The sequence below is a fragment of the Lepus europaeus genome, chromosome 3, assembly GCF_033115175.1.
Source record: "Lepus europaeus isolate LE1 chromosome 3, mLepTim1.pri, whole genome shotgun sequence".
Taxonomy (NCBI): domain Eukaryota; kingdom Metazoa; phylum Chordata; class Mammalia; order Lagomorpha; family Leporidae; genus Lepus; species Lepus europaeus.
Genome location: NC_084829.1, coordinates 5,515,563 through 5,532,038, shown reverse-complemented (window position 1 = coordinate 5,532,038; position 16,476 = coordinate 5,515,563). Strand labels below are relative to the sequence as shown.

The window sequence follows — 16,476 nt, the reverse complement described above, 5'->3', positions numbered from 1 at the left end:
CAGTAACCAACTCACTGCACTGCCCCCACTCACCAATCCCTCAGTGCCTGCTCAGGTGGGCCCTCTGAGTCGTTTTCCTGTGCCAGCTGGAAATGCCAGACTGTCAGCAGAGGTCACCACAGAGACACTGCCAAGGAAGGAATCCTTGCTGGGTGCCCCGTGCTCCTTGTACCCAGCCCCGCAGTGCTGGCTGCTGCTCAGCTCCCCCGAGGCCAGCTGCTTCCCCCAGCAGCCCTCTGTTCATTTTCCCAGCAGAGTGATCCCTGGAAAATGCTTCTCCCAACACAGCTTTCCCAGCATCTCCGAGGGCAGATCTCCAGTAAATGCAGCAGTTCCATCAGCATGGTACCGGTGCCCCTTCCAAACCACTCAGTGTGTGCATGGTGGCGTCTTCCTTGGGCTCTCAGTACCTGTCCTGGGAGTAGCAGCTGCTCCTTAAACAGGGGTCTTCACAAAGTTCACAGAAAATGCATATAATGGGAACAGGCATTTGGCACAAGGAGTTAGGGTACTGCCTAGTTCACCCACATCCCATATCAGAGTGCCTGGGCCTGAGTCCTGTCTCCACTTCTTACTCTACTTCCTTCTAATGTGCACCCTGGAGGTAGCTGGTAATGAATGACTCAAGTCCCTGGCTCCCTGCTGCCCACATGGGAGACCCAGACTGAGTCCTGGACCCCTCACCTCAGCCCGGCCCAGCCCTGTTACTACAAGCCTTTCAAAAATGAACCAATGGATAGAAAGATCTGTCTTTCCAATAAATAAGATGTTTAAAATATAAAAGAAAAATCATATTTATAAAAAGCATGGATTTCAAACATGTTTGCCCCAATATAAGCCCAACCTTTAATTACACTTTCAAGTATCTTTTTTAAGTACTCTTCTTGTCTGAAAGTCCTATATTCTATATGCTTTACTTTTTATTAGTCAATCCCTAATCACCATAACCCTGTTATAACTCATAGTTTTTTTTGTTTTTGTTTTTGTTTTTTTGGACAGGCAGAGTGGACAGTGAGAGAGAGACAGAGAGAAAGGTCTTCCTTTGCCATTGGTTCACCCTCCAATGGCCACTGCGGTCAATGTGCTGCGGCCAGCCCATCGTGCTGATCCGAAGCCCGGAGCCAGGTGCTTCTCCTGGTCTCCCATGGGGTGCAGGGCCCAAGCACTTGGGCCATCCTCCACTGCACTCCCTGGCCACAGCAGAGAGCTGGCCAGAACCGGCACCCCGACCGGGACTAGAACCCAGTGTGCCGGCGCCGCTAGGCGGAGGATTAGCCTAGTGAGCTGCGGCGCCGGCCTTCAACTCACAGTTCTTAACATTACGCTCTCCGTGATCAAGTTACCCTGTGTGTTCTGCCCCGTGACTGCATCCTTTCGGACACACCTAGCACAATGGAAGGCTGGTGCGTGGAAAGTAGCTCCCAGGATGCCTGCCAGGAAAGCAGACAAGTGAACCGCCAAGCGAGATGCTGCTCTTCACCAGCTATTGAAGGGCCCGAGTCGGGAGTCCACTATGAGGGAGACATCTGAGTACCACGTGTACTGACTGCTACTCTGGGCATGTTCCTGCATTACATAGAGGCCAAAAGAAGACAGAGCGCGGGAATGGGGTTGGTCCTGTGGAACAATGGGTTAAGCCACTACCTGAGACACGGGCATCTCCTATCAGAGTGTTGGTTCCAGTCCTAGCTCCTCCGCTTCTGATCAGCTCCCTGCTAATGCATCCTGCAAGGCTGCAGATTAATAGTCCACATAATTGGGTTCACGTTACCCACATGGAATGACCAGATGGAGTTTCGGGCTCCTGGCTTCCACTTGGCCTAGCCAGGGCAACTGTGGGTATCTCTCTCTCCTTCTCTTCCTCCTCCCCCTCCTCCTCCTCCCGCCCCATCCCCGCCTCCCTCCCTCCCTCCCTAGGATTCTTTCAAATAGATGAATAAATAAATCTTAAAAAGTAAAGAAGATAGCGATCCTCAGGCAGCTGATGGACCAGTTGGGTGCAGTGAGCACAGTGAGGCACTGGAACCCCACGGGACCACAGGCAATAATGCTATAAATAGGGCAGAGACGGACTCCAAGCCAGGAGCCTAATAGTTTCTATCTTGCCATAAGCAAGTACTCTCAGCAAAAGCTCTGTGCCACAGAAAACAGGGACTCTTCAAATGGGCTTGAAACCGCCCCCCCTGTGTCTGACCATAATAGGGGATTACTCAAATCCAACAGACCATGGACTCCTGGCTGGGACCACTTGCCTTTCCCTTCACCATCAAGAGATATAACTAAGCAAACATTTGGACAAAGAAAAAACACGCTTTAAAAGAAAAGCTGCTTCAACTTGAGTGTGTCTTTGCTGGGGCAGTCCTGCCTAAACGATTTTAATGAAGAGATTAGAGAAACATGGTGACTATAATCTATCCAGGCCAAATAAAAATGCCTTCGCCAAAGCCCCTCCACAGGAGGCTATTATGCAAACCCAATAGCCACATGGTAGGGAATAAAAGCCTGCCAGGAACTGAGAGACAGAAGAGTGATTCGGGGCAGAAAGCGGGAATAAAGACGCTACCTTGGGCTCACTGCAAGAGCAACAGCGGGGAGGCTGGGAAAGAGAGGCCCAGAGCAGGAGGGCTCCAACAGACCATCTGGAACGCGGGGAGAATACCAGAGGCAGCAAGAGGGGAATCTTCTGATGATAAATGAGACTGGTTTCCTGACAAAGATGAGCCACAAAGGATGCCAAAGGGATTGTGCAAAACGAGGGGTGCTCATGCCACCAGGGTGGAAGCATCGCAGGGGAGGAGCCAGCCTGTGAAAGAGTGCCTTGAGCACATGCCCACAGCAGAAGCACTTGTGACCATGCCTATCACCCAACAAACCGCGGGCTGGGGTCAGGGGAGTGTGTGAACTCGCACATGTCTTGATGAAGGACCATACCAGTCATGGGTTGTGCTGAAATTTTTTCACAAGTTGACTTCTCTGAGTACCTTGGCTCAAGTCTCCTAGAAACACATTTCTTTTTGTTTCTCTGTGAATTATATAGTAATTGAATGAATTATATAGTAACTATATAATATTAGTAACCTCCCCATAACTATGTCTTCATTTCTTAAGACTTAAAGTTTTGGGGCCAGCCCTGTGGCGCAGCAGGTTAACGCCCTGGCCTGAAGTGCTGGCATCCCATATGGGCGCAGGTTTGAGACCCGGCTGCTCCACTTCCAATCCAGCTCTCTGCTATGGCCTGGGAGAGCAGAAGATGGCCCAAGTCCTTGGGCCCCTGCACCCACGTGGGAGATCCGGAAGAAGCTCCTGGCTCCTGGCTTCGGATCAGCACAGCTCTGGCCATTGCGGCAAATTGGGGAGTGAACCATCGGATGGAAGACCTCTCTCTCTCTCTCTTTCTCTCTCTCTCTCTCTCTCTCTGCCTCTCCTCTCTCTCTCTAACTCTTTCAAATAAATAAATAAATCTTTTAGAAAAAAAAAGACTTAAAGTTTTTTCTTTCAAAGACTGATTAACATTGCAAAAAATACTAGGAATTAAGATAAGCTGGGCAATGTTTCATTTTGCCAGCTACTAGCTTAGCTTTAAAATACTAACACAGGGCCGGTGCCATGGCATAGCGGGTAAAGCTGCCACCTGCAGTGCCAGCATCCCATATGGTCGCCGGTTTGCACTCCAGCTGTTCTACTTCTGATCCAGCTCCTCACTAATGTGCCTGGGAAAGCAGAAGATGTCCAAAGTGCTTGGGCCCCTGCACCGACATGGGAGATCTAGGGGAAGCGTTTGGCTCCTGGCTTTGATCGGCACAGCTCCGGCTGTTGCAGCCAGTTGGGGAGTGAACCAGAGAATGGAAGACCTGTCTCTGACTTTCCTTCTCTCTGTGTGTAACTCTTTCAAATAAATAAATAAATAAATCTTTTAAAAAATATTTTATTAAGAGTGAATATCGGGTCAGACTTAGCACTAATACTTTAATAGAAAGCAGAAATTCAGATACCACTCTGTCTCCCCAGCCCCTTCTACCACATAATTTTTTGGAACAAAGGCTCCTCCTGTGTCACAAGCAGGTCCCACTTACACAGCAGTTCCATGGTTACCATTAGAATAAGCAGAATGGGCAGTTCTCAGAAAACCTGAGTTTCAGTTTTAGCTGTGGCTTGGCAGCAACCTAGGGCGAGTCACTAAAGCCTTCCAGCCTTCAGACTGTCTCACGCTGAAGTGGAAATAACCTAACTCACAATGTTTACGCTAATGAATACGGAAGCGCCTTATCAAACTGTAAGGACGTCGGATTCGTACGTGTGTGTATGTGCAGAAATTTTTAAACTGTTAAGCCAAAACTTAGAGCAACATCGTCAGCTGGGCCATGCACGGTACTTGCTGAACCAGATGGGCCCGAAGCACAGGAAACAAGACAAGGGCCGGTTTCCCCACGACTTCCAGTTCTCCACCTCCTGTGGCAGCCTGCATCTCCCCTCCATGGAATGCTGCCCTGGTCTTGCACTGGTCACTGCCCCTCCAGGGCGCGTGGGCTAGCTCATCTGCACGCTTTGCCTTTAGCATTTCTTTAAGGAGCGAGGCGGGGCTGGGCCCCTGTCCGGGGCTGTGCCCTGGAATCACACTGCTGGCATCACAGCTTTGTTCCTGAACATTAATGAAAGTGGCATTCTACCGCGTGCTCATAGTCCCAGGCTTTGACCCATCGTTGTTCATTTCCTTTTATTTCCCTAATATGTGGTGTTCTTATTAACAGCTACTATTCCTGCAGTCCTCAGCTCCCCTGAGATGCAGCCTTGATGGCCTTTTTGTGTAAGGCTAACCTACTGCTGCATTACCAAGATTCACAGGATAACAGCACATCCTGAGGCAAACAGACGAGAGGACAGACCTGTCCAGTTGTCTCCTGCTACCTAAAACCAAAGCATTTAACACAGAGAACAACAGGTTATTTATTAGTCTCAGGATCCCACACGGACAGCACTCTGGGAGGACAGTAATTCCCCCTGTGCCAGTGCGCGTGTCTGGCAGGAGCGATGCTACAGAAATAAAGTGAAAGGCTTTCAGTGCTGGTGCGATTCCATGAGTTCCTTACACCAGAAAGGAGGCTGTCTGAAGAACACGGAGCAGGCCTTGGCCTAGCGGCTGAGGAGCCTCCATCACGTATCAGACTGCACGGCAGGATAACTGGCTCCAGCTCCGACCGCAGTCTCTTGCCAGCTGGCTCAAGGGGTTGGTCCCTGCCACCCCATGGGAGACCTGACCTCATTCCCCACTCGGTCCAGCCAGGTTACTGAGGCATCTGGGGCGTGAACTGGCACATGGGAGCTCTGCATCCAACCATATAAATAAGCACACAAACACTTTTAAGACACATGAATGAAGGACAGGTGATACAGCAAGTGAACTTAAGCTTTTAGGAATTTTCATAATTTGAGGGGGAAAATAACACCACAACGTGTTATGATAACAGATGTGAAGAATTAGTTCCTTCGAGAATGTCCAGAATCTGTCTTCCCGATCCACGGTTCGATGCAGCCAAACACATACTTGAGGAAGAGCAATGACTGCGACATTCCATGCCATCGTGCGATGCAGGACGGGCACAGAGAGAGTACTGGGACAAGAACAAAGTTTACAGTCCAAGACCATACACTGCGCACACCCTCGAGTGTAAGAAATGCATGCGTCTCTAACAGCATTGGAACACAGCTAACTTCTACCAGCCGACAAGTGCAAGGACCTGAGTACAGGCTTCAAGGTCAGACCAAGGGTGAAACCCAGCCAGTGACTATACAGACGGAAACAGAGAAGCGGAGAAAGGTCGCTCAGCGTGGATGGCATGGACAGGGAAAGACAGCAAAGACGAAGGCTTACGGATTTCTGCAATTACCAGCACAGCAAATCAGTCCCAAACCAGGGTAGTGGGGTCTGCACAAAGGCTGGCATTAGAGAGAGCTGGGTCGGCCGATGCCGTGGCTCACTTGGCTAATCCTCCGCCTGCGGCACCGGCACCCCAGGTTCTAGGCCCGGTCGGGGCGCCAGATTCTGTCCCGGTTGCTCCTCTTCCAGGCCAGCTCTCTGCTGTGGCCCGGGAGTGCAGTGGAGGATGGTCCAAGTGCTTGGGCCCTGCACCCCATGGGAGACCAGGAGAAGCTCCTGGCTCCTGGCTTCGGATCAGTGCAGCACACTGGCTGCGGCGGCCATTTGGGGGCTGAACCAATGGAAAGGAAGACCTTTCTCTCTGTCTCTCTATCTATCTATCTAAATCTGCCTGTCATAAAAGAGAGAGAGAGAGAGAGAGAGAGAGAGCGCGCGAGCGAGCTGGGTCGCTAATGCAAAAGGTGATCAGGGACCTCTGTCCTGGTTTCCCAAGATAACCTTCAGCGACCTCAGCACAAACTGTCCCTGCTGGCCTGCGACAGCGAGAGAGGTGTGCACACTCACCTCGTGCTTGGAGAAGAGCCGGACTCCCTCCAGCTGGTGGAAAACCGGGTAGTGCTGCGCGTCGATCTGGTCGCGCCGGTACACGTCGCCCACCACCACGAAGGCGTCCAGGCCCGCGTGCAGCAGGTCCCACTGGTGTGCCGACGTGTGTGCTCGCAGCATGTGAGTCCGGTTCAGGTAGTAGTTGTCCCCCTTCTTCCTGCTGGGGTGGTCGGCTGGGATGAGCAGGCTGTCAAAGTTCTGCCAGGTAGTGACCACGGGGGACAGGTTGTCGTGGACGGAGAACAGTGGGGACCTAGAGCGCCCCACGTACTGCTGGTACAGGTGCTCCTTCACCCTCTCCTTGATCAGCCACAGAGGGTGATGCTGCTGGTTGTGTAGGTTCCTGCCCACCTTGGAGAGGACCTTCCGGGTGAGGTTGCTGTGGTCATCCTGAGGGTAGGATTTCCCAAGCAGCTCGACCACGCTGGAGCCTCGAGTTCCTTGGGCAGCAGATTCTGATGCCGCAGGCCTTGAACCCCAGGCCCGATGCTGAGGGACACTGCGGAATGGACTGGCCTTTCTCACCACATAGGCACATGTGTGTGCAACTCTCCCGAAACCTGGGCAAACCATTGCAGAAACTGCTTCTCAGGTCCTGGAAAGAGCACACATGGAGCACAAGTGTCAAGTCTCTGCAAATCAAGCGAGTCCTCCATGCCTGCCACCAGCCCTCCCTGTCCTGACACACGCACTCCCCAGCACCACCACCTCAGCACAGCTGGAAGAGCCAATGAAGCAGCTGCGGACAGGGGCTGCTCTGCTTTGAACATCTCTGCCAAGACTCGCGTTGAAATTCAATTGTCATCATGACACCACGAAGAGCTTGACCTTGGAGACGTGAATTCTGCCATGACTGTGGGAGCAGGTTTGCTCCTGTGGGAGCGGGCTCATGTTAAAGGATTATCTCAGACCCCATCCTCTCTGCCTTCCACCACGGGAAGGCTGGAACTTGACCTTGGACTCCCAGCCTCCAGAACCCGGAGAAACACATTCATTTCCTTCAAAAATTGCCCATGCTGCAGTATCCTGTTACAGCAACAAAAACAGATGAAGGCAGAGGCTTAAGGTTTACTACACCAAGTCTTTTTTTTTTTTAAAGGTTTGTTTATTTATTTTTGAAAGTCAGCATTACAGAGAGAGATCTCCCATTGCTGCTTTACTCCCTAGATGGCTGCAACGGCAGGGGCTGCCCCAGGCAGAAGCCAGGAGCCAGACACTTTATCCAGATCTCCCACACGAGGACAGGGGCCTAAGCACTTGGGCCATCCTCTACTGCTTTTCTCAGGCCATCAGCAGGGAGGGAGCTGGATAGGAAGGGGAGCAGCCGGGACTTGAAGCGACACCCATATGGGATGCCCACAGCAGAGGTGGCAGCATGACCCACTACACCACAATGCCAGCTCCTACTACACGAGGTCTTAAACGTCACTTACAGATCCCTAACCTCTAGTTGTCCCTCCCCTGTCATTTACATTCTTGGCTTTGTAGAAAATTGTCTTTAGCACATTATCATATTCCAAACTGCACAGGTGGGACAAACTTTAAATGCGATAGCATCCCTTGGTTTTCACGATATCCTAGAACCAAAAACCTTGGAAGGACCACCTACGATCAGCACTTGATTAAAGGACAACCCAGAAATCCCTGTCTCTGCCTTTCGTCCTGGTGAATACAAAGTTCTGCAGTAAACTTCTGAATGATTTCACTAGATCTAAAAGTGGCATCAACAACCGTTTTTGTTTTTAATGATCTACATAAAATGTACCACTTTAGGTGGTGGTTATCTTCAACATTTTAAAAAATTAAAATGGAAAAATTACAGAAGTATTTACACAAAGTGACAGACTATACCACTGGACAGCTGAAACTAGTTGTACAAATTCAAATCTTTCTTATTCTCCCATCTAGTCATGTCATTTGAACTCCACATCAAGGTAGCATCCCATCAATTACATCACATCTTTGTGTTGTGGAAAGGGAAATTGCTACTATACAATCAGAATAAGTCAGACACAAGCCGGAACTCATTGGAGAAGGGGCACCAGGCAGCTATAAGACTGAGCACTGACCACAAGGTCACTAGATTTCACAGGGGACACAGACCCAGGGCTAGCTGAGCGAATCGTACACCCGAGGGCAGGAATACACAGATGGCAGTGAGGGCTCTGGACCACTGTCACAGTGTGCTTGCCCCCTCGCGGTCCCATCCCAATGTTCACCAGGCATCAAAGGTTGTCAGCCTTACTTACCCAAGCCCATCATCTCACAGTTGCAAGTTTAATCTACTGGTCTACCTTATAGTATAGGTTCTGCAGCTTCTTTACATCAAAGGACATACACTCACAGTAAGAAAATACATCACTCCCTAGTGATAAGTGCATCCGGAGAGAATGACCCTGTCCAGAATGACCGTCGGAAGCACGCCTGGGCGCACCACTCACCAGATTCCAAGTCGGAACATGGACTATGAAGCCCCCTGTACAATGCTGTGCTGGTGGACAGCTCCTTATTGGAGGCATGAGCTCAGCACCATCGTTGGGGACTGTCACCATGTGAGAAAGATTCATTTACAACGTTATTTTGTCAGTTTTTTCACGAGTGTTTTTCACTAACCTTCAGCTGGAATCCGTCTTGCCATTGACATTGTTCAGTGACTTGTAACGGCAGTGGGTCTGAATGTTTTTAATTTATAAATACAGCCTTATACATTTTGGCACAAAGTCCTAATGCTATGATGGTTAGCTACCCAACTCGAGACCCTGGGCAAGAACCAAGCATTTCTATCTTCCGGAAAGCCCAGGCTGTGATATAAAGTCCAGAACTGCACGTAGCACTGTCATCTGTGGATGCTGACACTGATTCTCCTTCCCGGCATCAAGCTCCTAACATACCCAAAGCCACTTCCAGGTTCCATCCCCAGAGATCTGCCCCTTCCGCCTGTCCCGTGCCTGTTCTCAGATATTCCCAAGCTGACCAGTGGAAAAGTTTGGTTTCCTCGTCCTCGTTTGCAGACCACCATCTACACAGACGCTGCTTATGGTCACTACTGCCATTTACAGCCAAGCCAATATCTGGTTCTTTCTATCATCATCTCTTCGGACAAAGACTAACGACTGGGATGGCTTCCCACTTCTGGCTGAGAAGTGAACTCCTGTTCTCCTGACCCTACCAAATGTCCCTATGAGAAATATTTCTCCGGGAAATGGAGGGGCAGGAAGATTACCACCACATGACAGGTGCACGTCTGTCGCTACAGTGCCCGCACATTTCATCATTTTGGGAACTCTGTGAGGCAGTATTCTCACCATTTTCGTAATAAGGAAATTAATCTCAAACAGATCATGTAGCTTGCACAAATTCATAAGCGTAAACACCAAAGTTCAGAACACGGACTAGCTAAGTACTTCTCATCAAAGACCCGACTACAAGACACAAACCACGACTCTCCAATCACCTCTTTTAACTTCTATTGTATCTGAGTAATTCACACTACACACCAAGGAGTCTCATATTCATAAAAGAACACATGAATAAATAAAATCAATAAAATGTTAGATTGGATAGTAAAAATGAAAGAAATATTTAACTCAAAACCTAAGGGGCTAGTGTGGCAAGTTCATGTTTAGAAATAAAGTTTGTCGGAACACAGCAATGCACATTTGTATACATATATTAGTAGCAGTTTGGTTTCTTGGTTTTTGCTACAGTGGCAGGATTAAGTAGATACCATAGAGATTATACTGCCAACAAAGCCTAAAATGCTTACTGGTCCTTCAAGGAAAAAAATTTTCTGAGTCCATTTTTAGTCCAACCCACTGAAAATTCTTTCATACTACCAATAAAATGTTCCTGGTCACAGACGTAGGTAGATTGTAGAGCCACGAAAAGCAGAAGCACAAATGGAGAAGAGAGACCCCCGAGACCCCTGTGAGAAGAGCAGGGAGCCAGCATGGTGGGGACTGGGCCAGACGTGCAGACGCTGCTGTGGATCTGAGCCCAATGCGGCCTCAGGCATCATGTGTCCTCCTTGGACATATTAATGGACCGCTCTGGCCCTCATCTATAAAGTGGGAAAACAGTCTCTGTCTCACCGTGAATGGTTACACTAGATCCTAGTCACGTGGCACTTCACTGCTTGTCCAGTGTGTAAGAGATAAGCCGAAGCAAGAGAGTTCTAGAGGAAAGGAGTAAAAGCACTGAGAATCCAAATCGGTATATTTTGGTCCCTGTGACGATGTTCGGTGTGCTTGCCAGTGTGCCGCAGACAGAAGAGCTTTGGACATCAGGTACTCAAGTGTAGAGGCGCTGCCTGGGGTGTCCTACGGGGGACACGGTGGTCAGGACCACTTCTCTACAAGGCTGCTTTAGGAAAAAACATTTCAGAAGATACTGAGGCACTCGTCACATGATGGTGGAGTGCACTCAGATTCCTAGGTTGTCTTCTGTTTGGGCCACACTGACAACGCTGTAAGTGTTGTCTACACTATACATCTAGCACGGTAACTGGAACTGACAAAACACTGAATAAATGTTTGTTGTCAGGATGAACTTGATAAAGGTTTCAACAGTCCTTTTTAACCTCCTTCACTCTTATCTGTACAGGAATAACTAAATCATGCATGAACTCTATGGAACTAATAGTTTCTCGAAAACACAATTAGCTTACTAAAAAGGGCCAATGGCTAGCAACACAGTCACAAGCACACAAATTGATTAAATACATCTAGTACCTCCAGATGCAGTACTTTTTTTTGGGGGGGGGGGCAGGGACAGGCAGAGTGGACAGTGAGAGAGAGAGACAGAGAGAAAGGTCTTCCTTTTGCAGTTGGTTCACCCTCCAATGGCCGCCGCGGCTGGTGCGCTGTGGCCGGCGCACCGCGCTGATCCGCTGGCAGGAGCCAGGTGCTTCTCCTGGTCTCCCATGGGGTGCAGGGCCCAAGCACTTGGGCCATCCTCCACTGCACTCCCGGGCCACAGCAGAGAGCTGGACTGGAATAGAATCTGGCGCCCCAACTGGGACTAGAACCCGGTGTGCCAGCGCCACAAGGCGGAGGATTAGCCTAGTGAGCCGCAGTGCCGGCCCAGATGCAGTACTTACACAGTTTCTTACAGGAAAAATATAAAGTGGAGTTCAACCAACACATAGACAGACACATGCTACTAAATAATGGTAGGAAAATGGTTGGCTTCCATTAAGTTTTACTCATAAACACAAGTCAAGAGCCTTCATTGTTCCTGCTGACTAATATGAAAACAAAGAGAATGGTTATACGCAGGCATTTGCTGGAGAGAGTGTTATTGGTGTAACCTTTCTGGAAAGCAATTCCACGCTATCAAGAGACTTAAAACTTTTCATGCCCTTTGACAAGACAATTACCCTTCCGGGAGCTTAGCGAGAGAAAATAATGTGACTGAAGACAGAAGTTAAACACAGAGGACTTTCATAATAGTATAATTTATAACAAAAAATTATAAACAATGTGAGCATAAATGTCCCTCAAGGGAATAATGAAGCAAATTAAAGAGCCATAGGGTAAAACAGCATGCAGTCATTAAATTTCACAGTTGCAAAAAGTTTTAATGATATAACTATGTACCTGTAAAATGATAGGCAGGATATAAAGTTGTTTGTATGACATGAACTACATAAATCTATCTACATGTTAGCATAGTAGGCATGTGTTTACAAGTGGATATAAACAGAGGGAGAACTATGGAAGTTGTGGAAAGATAGAAGAGTAATTATCTCTAATACTTATTTTCTAATTTATACATTTCTAAATTGTATAAATGGACATCTATTACACTTTAAATTTTTGAATTTAACAAAACTGACATAAAAGTTATTTTAAAATATTTGTTGAGTTCTAGACATATTAATGGATTGTATTAAACCCATTTATAACAAGAGACCATCAGTATAAATAACTCTGTTCAAAGTAATTTAATTGTGTTCAGTGACCAGATAGGCAATTATGTTTGATGACAATGTAGGCGAGATACTTGGCATATGAAATATTTCTTTGCCATTCCAATTTTCTTTCCCTTGCTATGAATCAACTGTCATAAGCCTAATGCTAATCATTCAGCGCTATTTTTCCAAGACATCTGGATTTTCTAGGAAATTGACAATTCCTGATTCTATACCAAATAGATGTTTGGTATAGACCCACTCTCATAAAGTGGGTTTTGTTCGCATTCTCTATTTAACCTCCAAACAATAGCACATCCAATAACCCTACAGTTAGCATCCTTAAAAGCAGTTGCTGCTTTTTCAACAGTCAGCATGAATATTTTCTAGAAACTTGGTTAACAATATACAGTACTTCATCACCACTGCAAGTTTATTCAAGACTAAGGTTTTCCATGAATGTTTTCATAGCAAGTTCATCAATAAGATTTTCAGCTAGCTTCTGATAAGCAAAGCTTTTTCACAACATGCACTTCCAGATATTTTATACCCCAAAGCTTCTTAAATTTCTGCAGCTAATCCCTCAAAATTCTGTTATGTTTCACATTCCATTGTTTATGGTATATAAGTTTTGTTCATAACCAATAAAACAGTCACTTGCACATTTTCAATTCTTTACTATCCAATCCTTCCTATTAATGCACAATCAGCACCTTTGTTTTTAGCTGTGTAATGTTTACCTATATTTCAGTAAAACTTGGTTATCACTGTCATTGAAAAAACAATTCCACCATTTGTCTCTTTCTGAGGTATGCAATAGAGGTTTCCCTATATAAGACAGCTGAAGGACATCCCACGATCAGTTTTACGATAATTCTACTTGCTATGTTACTGCTAACAACAGATTCTTCCACTCCTTCTTTTGACTCTTCCCCACAAGCTGTCTCTCACTCTTCTTATCATTTTCATAGCACAATCTAATTCAGTCTCTCTCACACATAGAGAGAAAGCCAACAAAACATCAGGGAATAGCAGACATCAATATGACCAGTGTGCATCTTAAAATAATCAGCAATTTAACTCAGTTCAGATGAAATTCACAGCCCAATGTATAGACAATCATATTTATGAAAACAAACAAACACCTTGCAGTTTTCAGAATTTTTACAGATTTTGGAATTGCAAACAGGGGGTTGTGGGCCCAGGTTTCCATTGTTCCAAATTCAACTATTTCACATCAGATGGCTCCCAGTCTGGTCACTTATCAAAGCTTTTCAACCCTAACCTTCATTCCAATCCGCACTCAAGGGGCCCTTCTAAGAATACACACAAGAGTACCACCTCTGCTGGAAAACCCTCACTAGTCTCTTACGGCCCCATCTGAAACTACCTTACCTACCTCCTCTTGGACACTTTCCCATACCACCTTTCACTTCTAAGCCTCTGTATAACAGGGGATAAGCCCAGGATTTGGTGACTCTACCTAAGCAGCATTTTCCTTAATCCTGATACGTCAATATAGGATTGTAAATAGTCTACGGGGCCAGTGTTGTGGGGCAGTGGATTCAGCTTCTGCTGGCAAGGCCAGATTCAGTCCCAGAAGCAACTCCCCTCTGATCCAGCTTCATGCTAATGTGCTTTCAGACAGAAGATGGACCAAGTACTTGGGACCCTGACACCCATGTGGGAGACGTGAATGGAGCTCCCGGCTCCTGACTTTGGCCTGGCCTAGACCCAGCTGTTGTAAGCTGTTGTAGTCATTTGGGGAACAACCCACCAGATGGAAGATTCACATTCATTTTCTCTCTATCAATCGATCTATCTATCTATCTCTAATTGCAACTTTCCCTCTCTCCTCTCCAACTCTCTCTGTTGTTTTGCAGGTCAAACTAATCATCTTTACAAAAATGGTAGTATTTGAGTTTTAATTTTGTGGCAAAACAATAATTAAGCTCAATAAAAGTAAGCTCATCTATTTGACAGGTAACACTGATCAGAAGAAAAATATAATTTAATAAGAGGAGAAATAAATAAATCATGTATATAGAAGCAGCATGTTCTTAATTCAAAAGAATCCATGCCACTCACTACCCAAGGCACATTTAGAGAAACGGAGATGCTTACGATTACTTAAACCAAAGAAGTCAGGGAATCCAAGAACACAAAAGAACTTTGGTTCAATAGAACAAAAGACTTAGAGTTTACAGTGCATACGCTGGGCTCCTGGTCCTCGTGACCCTGGCTAGGGCTCTTTTTCTAAGAGGAGGCAATAAAGAACGAAATAGCCACATGCAGACGAGGTCAATCCTCAGGGACAAGTGAACAAACTGCCATCTAGACAGCTACCTTAAGAACAACTTGGGGTAGGGGTTGTTCTGGGAGGGACTTTGTCTAATGCACAGAGAATAACACAAAGAGGTCAGCTTGCTAGTGCAGAAGAACAGATTACGCTGGAACTAACTGGGCACCAAGGAAAGTTACCTTACGCTGCCATGGTTGAAATCAATATAAATAATCGCCTGGATGTTTACAACAGAAATATTCACACCTTCCAAGCCAAATAACCCAGGTAGTAATTACAGGAGGACATGTGTGTCTCTCCATCCTTTTCAAGGCAGGAACTATTCAATTATTATCAATTATAGTTTCTACCAGATGGTCAGGTACTTAAGTATTACTCAGAGGAAGTGCTTGTTTCATGAATAAATGAATGAAAAAATGATAAATGACTCTCACACCGCAAAGCTCATACAATTTTCAAGATAAAGCAAATCACACAGTAGTACCATTCAAACAATACAGGGTCAAATGGACAGTGTGTTTTGAAATCATTAACTTGCAGGATCGCGAAACAACGTCTGGAGAACACATTAACACACAGTTCTACCAGCTGTATGGAAAGCGTCCCTGCACTCTTTCCTGGACGTTATCCATTTAGACTCCATCGCCATTTTTCACAGGATCTAATTCCTAGGAATGAGCGCACATTCAAACAAGGACCTTGCTTCTACCTCAGACACTTCAACAGCCTTGAAGATCGTGAAGTATATACACTCTTTTTTTACAATGATTCATCAGGATGCTTTTGTGATCGATTCTGGAGCACGTGAGAGAGAGTGCCGCAGGCAGGCAGCTGCAGCTCCACCACAAGACAGTCTACAGCCGCACACTCCAGCAGCCTAGTACCATTCATAAATGCTCTTGGATTTCATGAATAAATGTTAGTAATTTTTGATTCAAATGATTATTTATCCATCATTGGTTTCAGCAACATATTTACAGCACGGTTTATAGCCACCAGAAAGAAATTGGCACTGGGCTTTGCTGCCTGGGGCACATGGCTTCCAAAGGTTGGCAAAGACCCATTACAACATTAATGAGCATGCCATTTGTCAAGACAATTATGCATGAACTTGGCAGTCGCACAGAGGGCAAGCCCTGTGAGAGCACGCGCCAGGGCATCACGGGCATCAGAAAACCTGAGAACTCCCTTGGCACCGCAGTATTCTCTTGTGGTAGTTACATTTCGTGCTGATAAAATCTTTTGTCAAAAACTAAGTGTGTGTGTGTGTGTTGCAGGGGAGTAACAGGACAAGCAATTCTAAACACAATTATTACCTGAATATACAATGCTACCACACCATTCAGAAGAGATGTCTTTTCATCATTATAATTCAGCCGAGCAATGACTAGCAGTACCACTCTTTGCTAATAAATGCTATATTTTCAACAACGAGAGGTTTGACGGTGTTCTCTCACACAGGAAACTCCCTAATTATTCAGGAAGGGAAGAGTACCCATGAGAAAAGTACCTTGAGATGAACACAAAAACAAATGAAAAAATACAACTCTTTAAAGGCTGTTTTTAAACACAAACCACAGTGCTCAGTTCCAAGAGAAATCAGCCTTGCGACGGTAAGTCAAAAGGTTAAGATCCATAATTAAACGAAAACATGAGGGAATGGCTGCAGACCAAAGACCGTACAGAATTAATTTGCAGACTTATTAACAAGTGTCTAAAGCTATCACTGCCTTTGGAACTGCAGTGATTCCCACTCTTTAGCTATTTTTCGTTTTCAGAAAG

At 46.4% G+C, this 16,476-nt stretch overlaps 1 protein-coding gene across 5 annotated transcripts in view; it reads right to left on the bottom strand.

The window, feature by feature from the left end:
• Positions 1-16,476, bottom strand: part of FARS2 (phenylalanyl-tRNA synthetase 2, mitochondrial) — a 483,127-nt gene that overhangs the window by 381,285 nt on the left and 85,366 nt on the right. For 4 of the 5 annotated variants that reach the window (XM_062184260.1, XM_062184275.1, XM_062184252.1 and 1 more), the window contains exon 3: positions 6,440-7,076. The exons of the other annotated variant lie outside the window; for it this stretch is intronic. In XM_062184260.1, coding sequence (XP_062040244.1) covers positions 6,440-7,054 — 615 coding nt within the window. In that variant the 5' untranslated portion in view covers positions 7,055-7,076. The remainder of the gene's footprint in view (positions 1-6,439; positions 7,077-16,476) is intronic. 5 annotated transcript variants of the gene reach the window in all.